At 41.9% G+C, this 22984-nt stretch overlaps 1 protein-coding gene across 2 annotated transcripts in view; it reads left to right on the forward strand.

The window, feature by feature from the left end:
* Positions 1-22984, forward strand: part of LOC137294600 (acyl-CoA:lysophosphatidylglycerol acyltransferase 1-like) — a 175194-nt gene that overhangs the window by 26650 nt on the left and 125560 nt on the right. Inside the window, exons 2-3 of one of the 2 annotated variants that reach the window (XM_067825654.1) lie at positions 5290-5378; positions 14637-14902. In XM_067825654.1, the coding sequence (XP_067681755.1) occupies positions 14665-14902 (238 nt within the window). In that variant the 5' untranslated portion in view covers positions 5290-5378; positions 14637-14664. The remainder of the gene's footprint in view (positions 1-5289; positions 5379-14636; positions 14903-22984) is intronic. The other variant, XM_067825653.1, reaches the window with a different exon arrangement.

Genomic DNA, 22984 nt, shown 5'->3' on the forward strand with positions numbered 1-22984 from the left:
GGATATTGTTCCGGGAGCAAGGGATCACCATCGCCAGCATTCTGACTGCATTGGGTTTCATCATATCAACCCTGGTGGTGTCACTGACAGGGGGTACCCCTGTGGGGCCTGCCGGCGGCGGAACCCCAAGTGGCGGTGGGGGTGTTAAAGACTGGATAAAAAAACTCGGGGAACGCCTAGCTAAACTGGCTGGTAAAGCCGCCGAAGCCCTTCCCGGCATCCTGGGTAGCATCGTCTCGTGGTTGTTGGGCGCTCTGGCTAAAACTGCCACGTGGCTCAGTCAAAACCTGTGGGCAGCCATCGTCGCCGTGGCGGGTCTGGTGTACGTAGTGGCTAAGAAATTTTTAACCAAATAAGTCCCAAAGCTACCCCACCAACCACCAGGGCCGTTTTATTATCGATGTGATTGGAGGCCTGAATATGGGGGTGTGTGGGGGGTACCTCCACATGAACTTTAGACTCCGGGGGTGGCGCCACTATACCCGTTTCACGTGGTGGGATATAGGGGGTGTTAATATCGGGGTTGATACCCAACTTTTGATCCGCCGTGGCTATGACTATTTTGTTGTTATAACCCACCACTTTTTTTACTCTCAGTTGCATATCACTCGGAGCCATGTACAGCCCCACACCAAACACGTAATTGACTTTCGATCTGGCGTATTCTAACATGTTTTGGTAACGGTCGATGGCCCGCGGGAGATCAACTGGAGAATTGATAGCATCCTCAACGTCGGCAACGAACTGTTTCTGAGCGTCATAAGCAGTTCCCTTACCGAGGATGTTGGAACGCGTCATCGACTGCTCACCCAACAGCGCCCACACGTACGTTCTAATCGAGTCGTTCAACCTGACTACCCCGGCACGAGTGAATCCTTTCGACGTATCCAGCATAAACATTTTCCACCCGTCTGCGGTTGACTGCTCCACTTTCTGGATTATGAAAGCAACACCACCTTCAAAATTCATACGATCATCCCTCCATTCATTACTCGACAAAGCAAAGTCCTGCCTAAGTATACCTCTTTTCACTAAATCATCACTTGCATCTTTCACTGGTTTTGGTCCATATTTGGTAGGTTTAGGAACAATATCATCTAATACATGGAAAAAGTTCTCAGTACTAAACATTTTTCGTTTCATAAAGTTTGCTAGTAAATCTTTCTTAAATGCTTTTACTGAGAGCCCATCGCTGTAAGGAATACCCAACCCGTGGTTCAGCCCCGGCAAACGCCAATCCGTCTTCGGGTTTATTTCGAATTCATTGCAAATATGTTCGTAGGCCCGTCTATCGTACGGGTTGTTTGTTGCGTCCCACGCTTTGTCCTGTGGGAGGGGGGCGCTGATCTCTTTAAGGATACATCTGACCTGGTAGTACACGTGGAACTTGAACACAGACTGACTCAGCGGTCCACGCCGAGTGTCGGTCAATGTCACACCACACCCCGTTGTAGCGCACCACACGGCAAAGTTTAATTGATTCTGCCAGAACTGCATAGGGTTGTTGAACCAATCGTGGACTGCCTTGACGTTAGTCACCGAAAGCTTATACTTATCGAACACATCTAAAAGCTGGGCATTGAAATACAACCCAGGAGCAACCACGATCTTCATGGGGGAGAAATCTACGTCCAGTTTAGGGTAAAACAACATTTTAAAACTCTTATATAATGAGCATATATACTCTAACATGTACATAACACTTCCAGGAATAACGAGCGGTGAGGCCGTTCAGCTGACGCACGCGATCGATAACACGTCAGGTCAACTCGAAGTCGCACTCTGCGATATCACCTACCTACCGCAATGGACTAACATCAACGCCAGCAACAATAAGCTGTTCGTCAGTGGAACTCGCAGCCAGATAACTGACGGCTACTACAGCGTGTGCTCTCTAAACGACGAGGTCTTCAAACCCCTTGGAGCCGAACTCAAGATGAACGACTCAAACGGTACAGTGGTGTTAATCAACAACGGAAGAACCTCCTTGAGGCTCGGCCGACCATTAGCGAGGATACTCGGTATGTCTCCTGACGAGATAAAACCAACAACAACCGTCACAGGCACGAAGTTACTCGACCTAGTACCGTACCGAGAGCTGTACATTCATCTCGGTCAGGTTAGCACAACGTACAACATTCAAGGAGGTCACCCTTCCACTATACTGAGAGCAGTGCCGGTGAAAACTGAAAAATACAACGACGGTAGAACCAAGTCGTTTTCACCACGGCAGTATAAGAGATTAACCCAGGGCAACATACCTGAGCTGATAATATCGGTGTTAGATATAAATCATAATCCTGTAAATATAGGATACCTCAGCTTAACGCTTCATGTAAAATGACCAGCGCACAAGGGCCCGGAGTGAAAAAATGCGTCAATATCGGGATCTCCGACCTTGGAGACACGCGCGGTTTCGACGCTCCCGGAGTAGATGGTAAATCGTACGCCTTGCAACTGAAAAACAACATTTACAAACGCATTGAAGTCCCCTCCGGTGGAACCCTAAGTGATATAGTAGATACCACAAGAGCAACAGTCAACACTAAGTACGCCCTTGTCAACACCGGTGATAACTGGATAATATACCCATCGTTCGGGGCTAAACTGTTCGACTTAGACGATGTTGAGAGCACTACCGTCGCCCGAAACAAGCCATATATGCTCGTCTTCACCGAAGATGACAAGTGGGTATTGTTACCCGATAACGACTGGTTTCTCAATATTAGACTCGGCTCCCCTTACGTGTTTACTGATAACAAAGACAACCACCTAAACAAAGTCGTGAACAATGGAACCATGCTCGTGGCTTATGTCCCAACTCAGAGACGTAGCGTAGTCGTCAGCCCACTCAACACTATGGCAGCCCACATGCTATCGAGTAAACCAGCCATACAAAACGTGGCATTGCAGTTGGTGTCTGAATTCGAAGGCGTGGTCAAGATACTAGAGAGTCTACCGGCAAACTCAACACTGATCATCAAAGTCTACCTAGGGGAACCATCGGTGAATGATGTCGAGATCGTGAAGGGGATCAAACTCGGGTGGGTGAAACGACACCAGTATCAAGTTTGCAACGTTTACGTGCGGGTGAGTGTCGGCTCCAACACCAGTCTGGAGGGGGTCAACGTGATCGTGGAAAACAAGATATCACTAACCAAGATCTTCCTACCTGACAACATACACTTCATGGGTATGAAGTTCACCCCTGAATTATTATCAGAAAACCAGTTGGAAATTATATCGTAATAGTATAATAATGACCAGTCATCCCAACACTACGCTTAACGACCTAGGAGATACGGAGGGATTCGATCAGCCTGGTGAGGAAGACACCTTATATATCCTGCACTTCAAACACAACGTGTACAGACGGGTGTCGTTATCAGATTTTAAAGAGCCCAAATGGCTGATCAACTTAACACCCACCTCACCTTATATCACATTAAAAGAGGAGTTGGTCTCTAAGATTAGGAACAACGGTATCTGGGCCGGGGATTTCATTCCGGAGAGTGAATTATACATGATAATTATGAGTATCGAAAAAAATAGGTTAAAGTCTATAGCAAAAAATAAATTAACATTTAGCAATAATGATTATAGTATATATCTTGATAGAATATTCTCCCCTTTCACACTCATCATAGAAGTCTTCTTTTATTTAGACAAGGAAAACACCCCAAGAGGACACCAAATTTTACCCGGGGTGTCAATACACTGGCAAACCGAACACTTACGCAAATATTGTCGTATTGTTATACAACAGGATACCACGGGTTCTATAAACCGCTTAATAAGCCTCAGTGGGGTTTTTATTACAACAGGAAATTCTATTAGCCTCTCACCTATTACCCTGACTAATAAGCTAGATCTTGTAGACTTCAAATTCATTAATAGACGTTTAACTGAAACCCAATTAAAATATCTTTCATAATATATATTATAGGATGGGTCTGTACCCAGTCGTAGAGGAAGTAGCGAAGACGCTGGAAACCGTAGATGGGTTCCGCTTGAGGCAGTTATGTGATGTGAAACGTCAACTAGAACAAGACCGTGACACGCGGAAAGCACTATGTAAGAAGTACAATAGAGCTTTCAATATCGTGGACGGGGCTGACACTACCCTTATGGCAACCAGCATGGGACTAGGGGCGGCAGGTGTTGGATTGTTGGCTACCATCGTGGCTGCACCTATAGTGCTAGGTATTGAAATAACGGCAGGGGTGGCAGGGTTGGCAGGGTTGGCGCTTAAGTTAGTATCACGCAGACTGCATCGTAAGGCATTGAAACACGACGAGATCAGGGTTCTGGCTGAAGCAAAGCTCAACACAGTGAGTGAGCGTATTTCCACGGCACTCTCAGACAGTAAGATCTCAGAAGAGGAGTTTCGTTCAATCCTCTCTGAACTCACAAAATATAACGGAATGAAACAAGATATTCGATCCAAGTCTCGTAAGTCTGCTATCAGTGAGGACGAGAAAAAAAAGTACATAGAACAGGGGATACAAAAAGCCCAGCAAGCCTTTATTACGAACACCAAAGTGATCGTAGGCGGTTCACGTTAAACTGTTTCATTGATATAAACGTGATATAGGCACAGTGTTACCTCCAACACACGTTAAGTAGTAGGGGTAATAGTAGCAAGAGCTAAGGTCCCAACCAAAGCCTTATTTAGTAAATAAGGCTTTGTAGAGGCTTTTCTTGAAAGTGTTTTAAAACCCCCATTGTATATACTACTCATGGAAAGCTGACAAACAATGGGGGTTGTTTGTAGACTGTTTTCAGGAGTTTCCCTGAGCCAACATTATACCTCAGTTAACATCCTTATGTTTTAGCATGACCCAGAAGGAAAATAGGAGAATACATGGGCTGTTCTGTAAAAGAAATAGTTCTGTCTTTAGCAAACCGTAGTTCACCTGTCCTTGGGTGTACAGTCCAAACAATTTGTGTTCTATTTCCCTGATTAGAGAGGAGCAAAGGTGAGTTGATTTCTAATTGCTAATTATTCTTGAACAGCCTCTTCAATACATATGCCATCACAGGTAACTCCAAGCTTAGACTTTTGTTCTGCACATACCAGAATGGTCTTCATGTAACTTCATCACTTAAAAATGTCTTAAAATGTTTGATATCACTACTTGCTGGCCCCATAACATGGAGCCATGCTTTGTTGAAAATTCATGTTGAGGAACTGTTTGTGCTCACTCGTATCTGATAGGAGGGTCTTGGATCATCCGTTTTGAGTAAGACCAAGGGCTCTTACTACAACAGAACCCTTTCTTGATGCAGATTCAATTTCTCTAGAAGTGACGGAACCTCATCTAGAGGCATGCAGTAAAACACATCAGCAGAGACTCCATCATGCGAGAAAGATAGAGGTAACGTTGAAAGCATATCTGCATTTGCATTTGCATTTGCATGTTCTCGTGTTCAAAATTCCAAGTCATATTCATGGGGTGATACTAACCACCAACCCCCAGTGTTCGCACTTCCACCTTTGGACCAAGAATGGCTGGCAATGGATTATGATCTCTAAACATAAAGAGCCGAAGAGTTATCTATGAAATTTCATTACCCCCAAAATTAGAGGCTGTCCTGCCTTTTTCAAGTTGTTCTCTAATTGTGACTTCATTATCCGGAAAGATTTTATATGACAGGTTCCTCTTCCTCACCACCACAATTTGGGGCTGCCCAGTAACTTTATTCCACCTTCACAGTGATGCCATCATTCTCAAGAAGATCCAGCTTGTTATCAATTTCATCTTTGACTTCATACAAGACTGGATGGGGTGTGCTGTGCATTAATGGTAGCACAACATGAACCTCGCTCAAATGAGTGGTATTGTGTGATATTTTCCCTAGACAAAGACTCTTTTTCCTGAATAGCTCATGAACTGTTAACAAGAGTCATCCAACTGTCCAATATTCTTATGAAAATGCTCCTATAATGATCATACTTGCTCCAGTATTAACCTCCATTTCTACAGGCTTACCTTCAACCCTCATTTCCACTATAATAGGGTTTATCATTATTGCTGGAATATTGCTAAAAGTGGTGTAAAATCATACTCACTTCCTCATAGTCATAGACGTTCCATACAGTTGAGAGTCATCTCTACCAGTATACCAGGGGCATTCAAAACATAGTCACCCTAACTAAGCTTCCAGGTTGTAATTACTGTAAACAGGAAATATTGTGTGTCTTGAAAATTTTGCTTCAGCGTACCTCCAGTCTGTTCCGCAACATATTATTTTTGCGAGAGTAGGAGGCATTGCAAAACCAACATTGTTAACTTAAACTACATCGCTTCTTGTTAATCCCTTTGATCTTAACAGTATCAACTCAGTGTCAATTGGCATGTGACTATAAATGGCAGATTGGTCAGTCTCTCACAAAACTGAAATGTGGAAGTTTGTAACTATACAGAAGTGTGGAGAGATAGGTCTACCAGATGCCTCGAAGACCTCGACACCTGAGAAGGCCAAGAGGATGGCAGCATCTTTCTTAATGAGAGCAGGCTTTGTCCAGCATAAAGGTACCAAAGCAGCCAGAAAATTGCCTGACACCTTTGCTGAACAGAAGGAACAGTTCATTAGTGGTGTAGGGGAGGCTTTCTCCAAACATGACATCCCATCGGATTTGGTTATTAATTTTGACCAAACTAATGTCAAAATTGTACCTGTCTCAAAACAAGTTGGCATTGTAGGCCTTGAAGATAAGCATGAAGTGACAATGGTATTAGGAAGTAGTGCAAGTGGTGACCTCCTCCCCCCTCTGCTGATTGTGTTGCCAAGAATCTAAAGGATGGGGTGTTCAACGTGTTGATCTATGCATTAGCACATTGAAACCCCTCCATGCCAGACAGCATGGACAGTGTGAAGAAAAACAAAGACTCAGTCATTCATGGATGGAGGGCATCCTGTCTTCTCGATGCGATAATCCTCCAATAAGTTTATTTGTCAAAATTAAATTATTTGTTATGTGACACTGATTAAACTGTCTGGTAGTGCTACATCCAATTTGTTATTATTGTGTGTAGAATTTGTTCGTGTATTTCAAGAATAAAGTATATACGTCATCAGAAATATTTGTTTTGTGGTGTGTGCATTGATAAATATTTGTTGAAGTAAATTTACGTTTCTTAATATTACTCTGCAGAGAATTTTTTGCTTGGGGAAGAGAAATGCAAAATTCGCAAAATATAAACGGATATAGAATATTACCTGTTTACAGTATGTCATAAACGTTCCCTCTGGATTATGGTTGTCAGTTTCCTGTGGGTGACACAAATATTCAGAATGAAAGCGATTAAAGATTTTTTCTAAGTCATAGCTGTCTTTAGTGGTATACCTGAGATTGTCTTACAGACTTATTTGTGTACAGTCAGTTGACATCGCATTTGATCATTGAACCATTGCATTGTTACTAGATTAGATTTATTGTGATACATATTTGCTTTTATGTAATTAGGAAGTTTTTCCTGCCTTCTTGGAATGTTGCAAAATAAGTGTGTACAATGTCAAAAATTTATGGTCGATTAAATAGGTCCTCATTCTCTATCTGCATCATGTTTTGTTGGAACCCCTTGTACACTTAGAGTTCAATGTTTGCCATGTTGTGACTTATCTACAGAGAAATGGATTACTATGGATGGAGCATGTAATCAGGCAAGGAAAAGGAAATTATCAAATTCCAATTCAGATTCCTCAAAACGTCAGCTTGTCAACCTTCTACTTCTGCAGTTAAATCAGATCCTAAATCAAAATCTACATCTAGATTTAGTTCTTCATCTAGCCAAGTTGATATGTCAGCTATCATGGAGCTATTGTCTTCCTTCAAGTCGTATATTCAATCTTCCATCCTTTCATGAGGCAAATTGATTTCTCCAGCTCCAGCTCCAGCTCCAGCTCCAGCTCAAAGTGCGGTTTACTCCTATGACTCATATGATGACGGACATGCTAGCTCCCAAGATCAAAAGTCATTTCCCGTAGGGCAGCGCAGTGCTCTGCTCAGTTCAGTCCAGTATCATCCATGTCCTGAAGTCAGGTAGCGTATCCCCATGGTGGGAGACACTAAGGCTTTGAGCAGGAGGGACACAGTTCCTGGCTGTCAACAATTGGGGGTCAGTACCCAAGCTCGCCAGCCTGCTAGACGGACTATCGTCTCACGCTCTGATGATTTGGCGTCTCTGGCACAGCTTGGTCTAGATCCTGTTAGCCGGGTTAAGGTGATTGGCACAGGTGCTAATCAGCTGTTATATAGCCAAGATTCCAAGGTACATGCACAACATGGAGTAGCTTGCTCTATGGGGACTGTAATGGATGGTGCATGCTCTAGTTCAGTTACGGCTACAGGTTAATCAGGAATTCACTGTTATGAACTTCCTGCCAATCATCACATAGTCCCTGACCTCTCAGATTCTGACTGACAGATGGCTTATCTGCCAACTAACCCAGAGCTAATTATAAAGGAGGGTTTGATTACATTGCCATCTATGGATTCAGCTGTGGAGGACTAAGTGCTATGATAATCCTTGAAGGAAGAAATGGATCCCTCAGAGACCAACCTATGCCATTCATAGTCTGGATCTGCTAGAGTGCCTCAGTTGGAGAAGGACTTTAGCTTACTAGAGGCTAAAGACACTGTAGTTCCTTGTTTGCCCTGAGATTTCAAGGAATTTGACTTGGGAGCAGGTTCTTCCATTGACATACTAGCTTACATAAACTGGTTTGCAGATGGTGTCTGGGCTCTGCTGCCCCTGGTGTTCAAGAATTATTCGGGAATTAAGAAGGATACCTTGGTAGCTATGTCTATGCACGAAGTTGCTCTGGTTCATTCTTTCATGTGATATGCCAGGGTGTATCGGATGCTACTCAGTACCAGGTGTATTCACTCGGCAGACTCACTGAGGACTCATAAGCTTAGTTCAGTCGGAAATTTACCAGAGTGTACTAAGGATTTGATATTTCAGCAGTCATTGAATTCTGAGGGGATTTTCAATGGTCAGTGTCAGCAAACGATGGAAGCTGCTATTACTTCCAGGAATCTTAATCAACATTTAGCTTCGGCCCTACGGAGGCAGAATAGATTCAGATCTGCTCCTAGAGGGAGAGTAGGTCAACTAACAACAAGCACTAGTCAGGAAAACATTGACAGAGTGCATAGACTTGTGCTGGAAAATCGTCGAATCACACTCCACGAGTTAGATGAGACCACAGGCATTTCACACAGATCCATCGAGACAATTCTTCATAAACATCTTGTCATGTCTAAGGTGTGCGCAAGATGGGTGCCAAGAATGCTTACAGATGAAATGAAGCAAACAAGGGTGACCATAAGCAACTCCATGCTAACCTGATACAACAAGAATCCAGAAGATTTTCACTTTAGGCTAGTAACCTGTGATGAAACTTGGATCCACCCTTATGATCCTGAGAGCAAACAAGAATCCATGGAATGGAAACATGTCACTTCTCCCAAGACCAAAAAGTTCAAAGCCTCCAGATCAGTGCAGAAGGTAATGGCGACAGTCTTCTGGGATAGCAAAGGCGTCATCCACATAGATTACTTACCAAAAGGAAGAACAATGAATGGGGAAGATTAGGCTAACTTGTTGATTCAAGTGCGACAGTCAATCAAGGAGAAGCACCGGGGCAAGATCAGACGTGGTATTCTTCTACATCAAGACAATGCTCCAGTACACACCTCTCGCGTTGCAGTTGCTGCTGTCCAGGAATGCGGGTACGAAATCTTGCCACATCCCCCCTACTCTCCAGACCTGGCACCAACTGATTACCATCTGTTCCCAAATCTGAAGAAACACTTGCGTGGTTGTAGATTTCAGGATGATAATGAGCTTATTGCTGCTACTGAGGCTTGGTTTGAGGACCAAAATGGCGCCTTCTACAGAGATGGCCTCAGCGCCTGGCAGAAAAGATGGAACAAGTGTCTTGACTCACATGGGGACTATATTGAAAAATAAATGTGGTTCATACCAATATTTCATACCTATACTTCCTCATTCACTGCAGCCCTCCATCCTTATGTGGGATTCTAAGATGCTTCGGGGAAAGATCAAAGGCGCCGACAATACTTTTTCAGACGATAATGTGCACTTTTTGCATTACGTCACAATGTGTTGACGTTGATGTGCTATTCCAGTCTGCCCTTTCATAATCAAACTGTTTTGCATTACATCACAATGTAACCGACGTCACGATGAATGTGAGCTGCCATCGACTCACACAGCTTTCCACAGTAAACTGCTTTGTCGCATCCCGTTTCTTTGCAGTTGCATCACACAGCTAACATCACTGTGGAAACATTACGTTCATGTTTTCCGACGGATAAAATGTCTCACAGTTCGACTCAAAATCTTATAGAGACACGGTAATGTTGGCAATGTTTACATTCCCACAATGCAATCGTGGAATGTCGCTTGACTTGTCAGCTTCCTCTGAATGTACTGATCTAAACTTTCGTTGGTAGTAGAAATGAGGTGGTCATATTGCCTTGTGTGGTTTAAGAGAATCACGGATGTAATTAAAATGATCTAGAGAAGATATTTAACCTGAACTTATAAACCTAATTCTGATCACTGCCTTTAATGGTCATTATCCTTTCTACTTGCACCAATACCCGGTAAGAGGTTTTACTCCCAATGTAAAACCTGGGAATAGGTTTAACTAGATTTAAGTAAAACCTATTCCCAGGTTTTACTAGGAGTAAACCCTCGTCCCGAAAGTACCGGTTTGGAGCGATCAGCCACCGAAATCTGCATTCACAGGAAAGGAAAAACAAAAACTCTGACAACAGTGTTTTAATTGAAATTGAACGTCATTGTAACACTTCCGTGAGCGACAGTTTGTGTTGTACCGGAATCTCCCTCTGAAGTAGGAACCGACACTGTCGCAGACGTCTGAGTTTTCTTTGGAGCTGAACATGAGAGAACATCTGACGCCATTGCTTGTTGTTGATCACTGGTTCTCTTGTAAACCCTCACTGCCTCGCTTTTGTGACCTACAATAAAAGAATTCATCTTGATAAGTCATTTCAAATTGTACATAACCGTTTGAAAAGCAATTTATATGATATTGTAATCGCTTTGCTTGGGGCCATCATTGGGATTCGAACCCGGATCTTGGCATGTTAACCATAACACATGTTGACATCACAAGTTCTAGCATTTAAAATCGCCAAATTGCAATTTGGCCCAGTCACTTCAAGTTTCATTCGTGTTTTGCAGATATTCATTGAGTTACATACCAGTTTGTTCACAAATCTGTTGCTCGCTTATGTTTGCCTCGTAGAGACGGGTAGCAGCAGTGCATCTGAGCGAGTGGTTCGTTTTCCTTCCTTCAATTCCGGCTTCAGCACATATTCTCTTCACCGTTGTCTGGATTGTGTTGTGGCCCATGGGCGACTCTAGGTACCATTTTCCATCCTTAGGTTTCTTCATCGGGGTGAAGTAAAACGCATTTGCTCGAGTTGAAGATGGTAGGCTGGAAAGTTAAATTGTGTTGACATAGAATCAATTAAGTATGAAATGTTTGCATTTGTCATTTATATGCCCCTAAACCAATGCGTGCAATCATCATCAGGGAGTAAAATTATAAGACAATTTACATGCAGTATGGGTCAAGTCACCCGCATGATGTGATTAAATGAGTGGTATATCTAAAGAATGTATAACATGTATCAGAAATGTATCAGAAAACATCTAATACATACCAAAGTGACTTGTACTTCATGAAAAGGCGCACATAACATCGTTCCGGGTTCTTGGTATTTTCATACGCTCGCACCTTTTTCTTCTGCAGTTTCCTGTCTTTCACTCCCCCGGCATTTGTCTTAGAGACGTCTTCCACATACTGCAGGTACCTGCGGCCGTTCTGGTCTGTATGTGGGCCTGTAATCTGAGGTTGTTGGTGTAGTCTTAAACTCCGATGTTCCTTTCCACCTCTCAAGGCGAAGTTAAGTCCTGGAAAATAAAATTCCGTACACAATTATATAATGTTTATCTATTTTGGTCTTAACACGGGATTCAAAATATCCATCCAAACTTTGTTTGGTTTGGTTTGCCTCAAAGTGAAGTCGGGCATTTTGTTCCAGTTAATCACATTTATTTTCGATGTGAAGGTTTGATTGTAAATGCCAAAATTGCTAATATCCGACTTTTCGACAGGGAAATCAAATGCAAAATGCAACTCACCAGTTAAGTAGAGGACTGTGTCCAGGAGTTTTTGCGGCGTGCCTTCTCCAAGAGCCCCCTTCTCCCACAGAGTGTTCTCCTCGTCTCGAGTTATCACCTCTGTAGGTTTTCTCACGTCTGCTCCAAGACCAGCTGTGGACCTCTCACGCATGCATGCGTCCAGTGCCTGTCTGCTGTCCTGGAACTCTTCGCCTTCCATCAGATTGTAAGGAGATTTGTTAGCTTTCAAGTGTGACGCTATTGCCGTGAATAGCCCATACACAGTAACAGCTGGGTAGCAAGTCCCGTCCACTTTCCTCGCCTCGAATAGGAAATACTTTAGGGCTGTATTTATATCTTTAGCAGTCATATCCAGCAAGTCTTCAGTCAAGACGGACGACGACAGCGCGATGTTTGCATCCATTGACCTCGTCCGACGCTCTTCTTGCCATCGCCTGAATACTCCTTTCGCCCAATCATTTTTGTACCTTGTCGTTCTTGGAACACATCGAGATAATTTCCTTTCAATATCTTCCTCAGTCAAAGGTGCCGCGAAACGGAACAGAAAATCATCATCATCATCATCATCATCATCAGCAGCAGCAGCAGCAGCAGCAGCATTGTCATCATCTTTCTTAAACTGCGACTGTGTTAAAAACATTTCGTCTTCGCTCTGGTTTGCCATGGTTAGCAATGAGCGGATTCAAGTAACCACGTGGTATATAACTGACTCACTCACAAAAAACACGTGCACTGCGTGAAAATCCCGTGCGTTTTCTAACTTGTGCATTAGAGTTGCGACATTGCTGTCATTCCGAATGTTCGCGGTATAGTGAGGTCCTAATTCCTTATAACGCAATATTTAAAATGACGGTTTATAAGCAAGAGAAAAAACTTCTCCTCAGTTTTGGTACGCCCCTCGGGATTTCCCTACCCCTCAGGTTTACATTCTCTACCAAAACTTCGGAGGCGTTTTTTCTCCTATACATAAACCATCACCAAACTGTTCATCATTTGTTTTTCTAGTAACCTTCGTCTTATAGTAGGGGGCTGACACGTCAAAAGAACAGCGCGTCAGTTAGGCCTGTGCGAGGATTCTTAATTTAGATCACAGACACAGTCGTTTGTTTTCTGCCATAGATTAATTGAAATTAGGCTTAGAAGTTATTGAATACGGCATCTTAGAAAAGAAATACAGTTCGTTCCACCACCATGTATAGTGTAATAAAGCACACTTTCGCCCTGAACTATGCGTCCTCATGCTTTAACGTTCTAATAGTTCAGGGCGAAAGTGTGCTTTATTACACTATACATGGTGGTAGAACGAACTGTATTTCTTAATTCTGGCAGCCATAATCCATAGGGAATGTTTACAATTACAGACATTGTTAGTAATTATTAGTAAAGTTACCTTTGGATTATGGGATCTAGAACCCTCCCTTACCTCCCCACCATGTGTATGAGGAAAATATGATTTAGAAAAGAAAAAAAACTTATGAAAGTGTGATGCGAACATTACTGTGACATCACTACTAAGAGAGATAACCATGTAATAATTTAGGTATACCACTAGGGATAGCTGTGACTTAGAAAAGTTTTTTTAATCTCTTTCATTCTGTATATCTGTGTCACCCACAGGAAACTGGCAACCGCGATCCAGATTAAAGTTACTAACAATATCAGTAATAGTTCCCTTTGTAGGAGTCATTAGCAAAGCCAATTAACATATGTGCATAGTGTGGTTAACATGTTATTAGTCATCACAACACATTCTGATATAATATTTCTTTAAAAATGGCAAAAATGGAAAGCCATTTGTCATTTGGTACGGTACTTCTTAAATAATGGTATGCCCTCAGATAATATCATTGATATTTGATCACTTCCTGTGATAATCAACATTCAAAGATTTGGACACTCCAGTCTATCAAAAACATTGTGTCCAGCTGGTAGACTTTTGTTTATCACAAATACACAAAATGTTTTTTTGCAGAAATTTTTTTTCCTGAAGTTTGGGATGCATTTTTTACAGATTTTGAGTTGTTTGAGGGTACCAGGATAAAAGGTCAAACAAAACGAGGATTGTGAAGCTTGAACATAACAAAACCAATTTGTTTGAGGTTGACTGATAATATGTAGAAAAATAAAATAGTAAAACAGCTGCATTTGTACCTATTTCAAGGTGACTTTACTAATTTGTCCTTCCAGTAGGTTATACAAGAAGCTGGAAACTTTTGTCGTGGTTGTTTCCACTCCACAAAAAATGTGCACAACATCAGACAGTAGAAGTGTTTTAATTGTACTGTTTATTGAAAAATCTCAAATGTGAGCAGATTATTTGTTCCTGTAATTCAGGGGTTTGAATTCCTACAAGATTTATGAGCTGATACATTTTGCAAGTTAAAGACAGAATTCATTTGTAAACATTTTGTTTTTCATTTCCAGATTGATACAGTTGACACTGAAAGTCTTCATGATGGTAGATCTATTGCAGTGTGTGGCACATGTACTGCAGTATTGTCAGTACACTGCTCGCTTTTCTCTCATCCTGTTCACCAATGTGTATGCCATATCCTCCTACTGTGTATGGTTGCTGCTGCTGTGGCCACTCCGTGTTCTTCAACCATCTGTGTATTGGAAGCTTGAAAGTGTTCTCTTCAAGGGACTCCTGGCTATGGTCACAACATGGTTCTTCACAGCTGGATACAAAAGTAAACAAATAGCTATCATAACAACAATTGGCCTACCTTTAGAATACAGCACCACAAACTTTAAAGACATGTCATAATACTATTTTATGTAATTGCAGGTGATTTTTTTTCGAAAGCATGTTCTTGAAACAATGCCCTGTGACGCTGGCATAGCAACAAGGTTGTCAAGCTCAGCGAGTGCGTATAAGCTCCGCTCACTGAAGTTTCATCTCTACCAGCCATGTCATTACAGAAACCCAACTATGTTGCGAGTTTCCAGTAGTAGTCCCGGTGGATGCGCAATTTTTCGCAAGCACCAGTTTTTAACATTTTTTCTTTTTTGACTAATATGCTCATATTTCTTTGTATTAAGAGGTGCTGAGGTGTTATATTTTGTGTATTTATATATTTTGTATTTTTTAAATTTAGTAAGAATGGCGTACATTGGTCACATTGTGCCATGTTTTATTATTCACAGTTTTGGTCAATTGCAATAATGTAAATATATTCTATACTTTAGGTTTCAAACGTAACTATTTGGATCAAATGAATTATAACCGTAAACTAATATACATATATATCTTTGTCATTCAGTAATCTGCACCATTACAAGGAAATATTTATTTTTCGAAGTGGTAAGAATTCATTACACTGGATACGTCATCCATTTTCGTGCTGGTTCGTTGAGCGTGTTCTATTTGTTAGAATTATTCCAAGGGTTAGGTTTAGGGTTTAGGGTGAGGGTAAGGGACCTAATCCAACATAGTAGGTAAATGCATGAGTACCAGTGTGTTTTCCTTTTTCATCTTTAATACTTTGTTCACAAAGAAAAACAGGAGACCAAAAACGTCAAAAGTTAAATAAAAGATGAAATGGTTTAATGTCGAAATTTTGGGCTGATGGAAATCGGCCTCCAGCAACTTTCACCTCTAGATCTACATATTTCCAATAATGATTCAAAGTCTAACTCACCCTCACCCAAACATGCCCATGTCTCACTTATTCCTTAGCGTGATCCACATTATCCTTACTGTGTTCCCTACAACACTTTTCTGTCAAGAAAGCACACAATGATTTTTATATAAGGACGTCATTCATGCATGCACTGTGAAATCAACATCTGACGCCTGACGTCAACAACCGTTTTCAGTTCGAACCATATCGGCTCATTCAGCACAACATGGTATCTTGTAGATTTACAGACTAGGATGATCATGCCAATTGATATCGGGACCAATCTTCAAACGTCAGTAGATTGAAAGCACGAGGCACCAAGTCTACCCGTAACCTTCATAATTGTCTGCAACGAATTCGACTCTTTCCATTCATTTCCGTGACGTCACAGGAATGACTAGTTAAATTTGCACATTGTACAACAATGTGGATGTAGCTCAGTCGGTTAGCTGTCGGGCTAACAATCCAAAGATCACGCGTTCGTGTCCGAGGGGTTCTCACAAACTGGTTGCCTGTCTCACTGACATGTGACCTACAGCTGGGAACGTCCTCACGAGAAATTGTGGTGCTGAATTCTAAAGGTGCTGCCAACAATTTTCCATTTATCAATGTTCATGTTTGTAACATGTTGTTACCCCACATGGTAAAACGTGTGAGAATGTAGTACGCTGAATCTGATACTGTACATTATGGAATTGAATTAATTCTTCACTAGTATTACAATGATGGTTTTGCCACTTAGAGGCTTATTGAGGGGAACAAACCACTCAACACCCAGTAAAGAGATCGGGGCCATGCCAGAGACATCGTTCAATGTGCAGTGAATTTGGTCCAGGTTTAAAAAGGGGGTAACAGATGAACATGCTGGTGGTAATCCTTTGTTTAAAGGTAGCCATAATATTTGGTAACAACTTGATGGAGTAGGTCTGCCATGAATTCCTCAAAGTCGATTAAGGAGTATGGGGCAGTGCATTCTGTAATCGATTGACATTTCCATGAGCCATTGTAACTGTTCAGTGCCCACAACACACAAACTATCATACAGGCCGGCGAATTTCCCTTGACATATGACTCAACACAGGGCAGAGTAAATATTGAGTCCATGGACTTCCACCCTGACACGTCTGAACAACCGTTTCTCAATCAAGCTCCACATGCCGATAATGAGAAGGGGGTAATACCTTGTCGTGAGGGACAAATTGTAATTCCTCTCGGATAAATGCCATACCCGGTCTGTCTTTCTAGTAATACAAATTTGTTTCTTCATCATTGATAACAACTTGGTCAATGTGTTAGGTTTTCACAGATCATATGGGGTCAGTATCAGAACATTTCTCCCCTCCTTCGAGTTCACCAGGCTGGTACACTTCACCACGACCCGATTTAGTAGTTTCTTATTGTTGCTGTAACACCATGTCATAGCTGATTCAGTCATGATGGATTTCAGTTGACTGGCTTTGACCGGTCTTTTATCCAGGAGTCTAGTGACCTAGTTGTTGATCGCCGGCACCACTCGTGGTAAACGTGTAAGCCATTCCATGGATTGTTTTCCGGTTTTGACCATATCTTGGGCATACTCTTGTCCGATTAAAGTTCCGTTGTCTCACCTGGACGTCATGCTTCAATAACAGCTGTCATAGAGCTCCCATGAATTTGCATTTGGGATCGACTTGTAATTCAGTTGGCCAGGTCAATCCAATCTAAGGCCTTAGCAATTTGACTCAAATCTGTGGTCGTTTACAACTCTGCTTCCTTGAAAGGCTAGCAACGTCCACAGTGCTCGTGTGCACTAACACGCTTTTTTTCTTGCCCTCTCACTGTTTTCCATGGTTTTGCCGAACACTGATTTGTTCTGGATTTTGTAGAGTTTTTTTCTTGAAATCGCTGGTGGCTTGTTTTCTCGGTCCAGTATTCAGCTGAATGTAAGGTTCCATTCAGGGACTTTGATGGAACTGCAGCCTACGATGTATTTTAGTCAGTTTCATGCCCAGCAACACGTACCGTTGCAGATTCTGATGTACTTGGTCTTGTGCATCAAGTTTTGAATGAGTTTGTCCACATTGGGCAGCTTGTTTTTTCCGAGCAACGTTTGTTGATCGTCCAAGGTTTTGTCTTGGTTCACCATCAACTGTTTGGGAGCCACTGAATTGCTGTTATGCGAGACATGCAATGCCATGGAAACTCCAAATCCACTTCGAGGATGTAGCCTTGGTTCGAATCCATCGTGATGCTCATGATATCAATCTCATCATCGAACCATGTGGAGACAACAACCGATGGGTGCTCGTGCTCTCTCAGATCTCTGGATCTCTCCTATGAGTTAACGGAAAACGAAGACCACTATCTGACAAAAGTCATCAACAGCACAGTCACGACACAAAGACTGAGCTTGGTTGTCGACATACTGTCACGTAAAATAACCCACACGCTCTTGAGTAAACCTAGGACACAAAACGCGGGCTTGAAGTTGGAATTCGACAGCATAGTCAAAATCCTGGAAAATCTGCCAGAGAATTCCACTCTGGTCATCCAAGTCTACCTTGGTGAACCATCACCATCATCACGCGACGTTATAATAGTGAAAGCGACCCAACAACAACAATACCATTTTGCTCCATTTTACATGCGGGTGGTTGCTCAACCTCACCTTCACTATTTTTACAAAATGGGTACGTCTCCAAAATCATAAACAACAGGATTTTCCTTACGTCTTATAGTCCATCGAGAGACTACCGTATAAGTAGTGCGAATACTAGGTCACATGGGTAACATATTAGCTCCTGTCAACTCCAATGCATCTTTAATGGCTGACATACCTGATTACCAACAGTATTTTTACGATTTGAATTTCGACATCAAATTCGTCATCAAAGTCTCATGAATGCTTCCGTGTCACGATCACTTTTGAATGGACTGCCCGTAGACTGGGACAACAGATGCCAGCACCAATATTGCTGGATTGTTTTAAGACTTTTAGCAAGCCTGGACAGGGTCCATGTTTTGACCACAGGACTCATTCAGATCTGGGCTATTCACTTCCACGAAGATCTCAACTTGATCGGTCTCAAATGCATCAATCAAAGATTGATGGAAAATCAATTGCATGTAATCTCCTCATGAGTATAACCATGGCCAACGTGTCAGAGCGCCACCATTGCATTCTTGGGGACACGTGCAGATTTGATCAACCCGGTACGAAAACCATCTTTTATGTATTGCACTTACAAAACGTGTACCAACGCCGAGAAGTGATCATCACATCTCATTTGAACTGGATCATCAATAGCGTGGTTACCCACCCCTATCTTGTCCTAGGTGAGGATGATAATGTCAGTGAAGTAAAAAATAATGGGGGTTCTACTGAAGAGTTTTTTTCCAGCTTTAGGAAAGACAGTATAAGTATCAGTATTACCAGATCAAACAGGTAATGTGTAACACGTGCGTCCGGAATATGAAAATCAATTGATACGATTAAGAGGAGAATTCCTGATGCCCCTAACTTGTGAAGTTTTGTGCTAAAAGGTTCTACACTTGTTATCGAAGTCTTTCTTGGAGATGCCCCTGCAGAAGATGAAAGAATTCTGTATAGGTGAAAAGATTGCCATCAACATAAAAATGGATGGTGTGGCTCAAATGCTGAAAACCGTGGAGGTTCTTTGTTTGCATCAGATAAGCAACATTAAACACCAATTGGAACAAGAACGAATTCTGTGCCTGGGATTACGCAAGAAATACCATAAGGCAACGAATGTGATCGACCGGGTTGTTGCTGGGAGTAGGCATGGCAAGCGTCAGCTAGTTGTCCACAAGTGTGGCTGCCGCACTCATTCTGGGGATGGAAGTAGCCATCTCACATGGAAGTGCAAAAAGCACTGAAGCACGGCCAGATCAGGGTGCTGTCCGAAGATACGATCAACAGTCACTGATTTTAGCCGAACTCGCCAAGTACCACTGCATGATGGAAGATATTTCAACCAAGGCCCAGAAAAACGCTGACCTCAGCGAAGATGGGGAAAAAGAGCTCATAGAACAAGGCCAACAACAAATCATTCAAGACTTCCTGACCAAGAACATAGATCTCCTTATGGATTCACCTTGAACTGCTTTGTAGATATTATTAAATATTAGCCATGTAGCGCATAAATTCGTTTTTTTGACTCAGTATTAAAATGCAGGCCATAGACCAACAACAACTCAGTCATGTTGCTCATTCAATAGAAAATATTCACAGTCTGCGTGACCCCTACAGCTGCCGATGTGACCCCTTAATCATACAGGAGTATGCCCAAGTCTGGTGGTAGGATAGCTAACATGGTTAGTTTATTCAGTCTCATTCCTGTATAAACGGATTAAGTCTGATAGCATGCTGACTGATATACACTAGCAACATGCCTCATGGCAGGAGTCATTGGATGGCAAGGCGAACAAGATAGCCATAGAACCTAGCAACACACTTCATGGCAGATGTTGTTGGTTGGCAAGGCAGACAAGATGGACGTCAAACCTAGCAACACGCCTCATGGCAAGAGTCTTTGGCATGAAGATAAACAAGATAGACACTGGACCTAGGAACACGCCTCATGAAAGAAAAAAAAAGAAATTTGAATAAAGGGGCAATGTAAAGGGGTCTAGAGCTCACCAGCTCAGCAGCACATCAAAGGATGTATCTGGCGTGACCCTCGCTCTCTTTATTGGGTGCTGGGAGGCTTCATTCCCCTCAATGAGCCTCTAAGCCGCATCTGTGGCAGTACCATTATTGTAATACTACTACTTCTTTCAATTTTTATGTAAAACTTACATGTTTGATAATACCAAGTGTACTGTTGATAATGAGTATAATTCACAAATGTGCAGTTTAGCTTTGGCAGCTGTTACCCTTTCTTTTAGGATCAGTCTGGACCTCCATTCAACCATTCAGTGATAGCTGTTTTTATGGACAAATGCAAAGGTTAATGGATTGGAACAACATAATTCATTTTCACATGAAATTCATTTATCTTAGCCTCCACAATTTTTGTACAGTTATTTAAGACTCAATTTTTTTCCTTATCCAGATCATACTAATTGCTTGTCTTACTTTTCTCCTGAGGTACGATGGAAACCTCTGTCATATGTTCCCAAGCTTACCCCAAATGGGCCTCTCCCATACAACCTATTTGAGTGCTGGTAGCTCAAAACTTGATGTATTGCCATACTGCCTGCAGTTCCTAACTGCCTACAGGTTTAAATAATATGATACAGTCCAGTGATCAGGAAGTGAAGTTAAGATGCTTAAGTGAACTGGACCAGTTGGTTGGTTATTGAACTGACCTGTTCTGTGGTGTCTGCATACAGAAGTTTTAAAAAGTGACAAGTGTTGGTTGGTAAGACATCTTTATTCATTCTGAGAATCCTGGGTCTTCACATGGCGACATGGATATATTCTGAGAAAGATCACAGAAGAGTCAGCCTTAGGCTTGCACGTAGTTGGCCCATCAGGCAGTTACATGCCAGCCATAAGCTCCCTCCAGCTTTAGGTCTACATGCAGTCTTGCATCTTCATCTTGTTGTCTGTCTCTCCAGAGCCCCATCAGGCCTACCAAAGAAAGCTTTCCTACTGTGCAGAAAAACGCAGAAAAGCCAACATTAATCATGGAAGTAGTGACTTAAACATATTAACTTGCAACTGAAACAGCGAAAACAGCAACGAAAAACTATGCAACATTTTAATCAGCAAACTCATCCTGGTTCCTGGGCACTCATATTAATGAGAGGCCCGGGAACCAGGATGCAGCAAACTTTGACCTCTACTGTGCATGCGCATTACGATCCTTGCTTTTGTCAAATTTCCGAGCAGCTGTGCATCAGCTCACATAGAAAATGTATTGAATATGTTGAAATAATTATTGTCAATCATTTCATACGAGTGAGAAGTAATTTGTTTTGCATTACTGAGCTTGAAAAAAATACAAATGAATAACAACATAAAATATGAAATTACTAAAAGCATGAAAAGACATAAATAAATATGATAACTGGACATTTGTTTAAAATTGCAATACTTTGAGGTACAATTTCTAATCGGAAATGTGATAGAAATATAAGAAGACAATGTATGAAAATATGGCATCATCTAATGTCATGTTGGAAGATGGTGAATGTGGCATAAAATCATACACAAGCATTCTCTCGTGCACCTGTTGCACTAAATAAGGTGGAGATCATCCTGGTGATACACCAGTGGAGTGATGCATTTTACAAGGAGCTGACTGCAGATACACCTTTAGTTCTTTGGAACTCCGAATGACAGTAAACAACCAGGCTAGCTACTATACAGTTTCACATGAAGATTTTGTGTGTGTCAAGTTTGGACATATGCATTCAGAATTACAGTAGCAGCGCAGACCTAATTTATATATCATGTGTCAGTGATTCCTGGGGTTGTAAACAATCACATTATACAAGGGTGAATCTCTGGCAGTCATCAAGAGACTCATAGTCTATATGTGACAGTATGCATTACTGTTCAGGTCAGTGCACCATGGGAATCAACATTGTTGCAGTGGAATGAGACGAAGGTGGCCATCCCAAAGCGAACAGAGATTGTCTGCAGAAAAAGGATAAATCATGTATGAACACAAGAAATGTTGACATCCCAGATATGATATCCATCATCTCATCACAGAAATTTAACCTCATCAGGGGACTACTGCACTCTACTGAATAACGAAGAAAGCAGCAAAGTGTGAGCCAGGCACTGTCATAATGAGACATCATATTTGTTCTACAGCAAGTGGACATCGCCTGATAAACAGCAGTCAAACCATCAACAGAAGTTTTGAATTCTATATTGGACCTGACCATATTTCTGAAGCATTCTACTAGCATAAGATCAAATTAAGCTACCAGCTTCAACAGAGATGTACATCAACTGTTTTGTTGAAACATGCAATTGATATAGACTGTTGACCAGGTCTACTTATCTCCAAGTGGCAGAATATCTGTGTCATTTGAAAGAGTCCAGATACCTTAAAGGCTCGGCGCTGGGTAAGTACTTGGCGCTTGATCCTCACGATGAACTTTGGTGTCTCCAGAACTCATCACTCAACATCTTACCAGGGATGTATACGAACCCCTTCATCAAGCAGATATTGAGTTGCTTACTGAAAT

The sequence above is a fragment of the Haliotis asinina genome, chromosome 8 (assembly GCF_037392515.1).
Source record: "Haliotis asinina isolate JCU_RB_2024 chromosome 8, JCU_Hal_asi_v2, whole genome shotgun sequence".
Lineage (NCBI taxonomy): Eukaryota > Metazoa > Mollusca > Gastropoda > Lepetellida > Haliotidae > Haliotis > Haliotis asinina.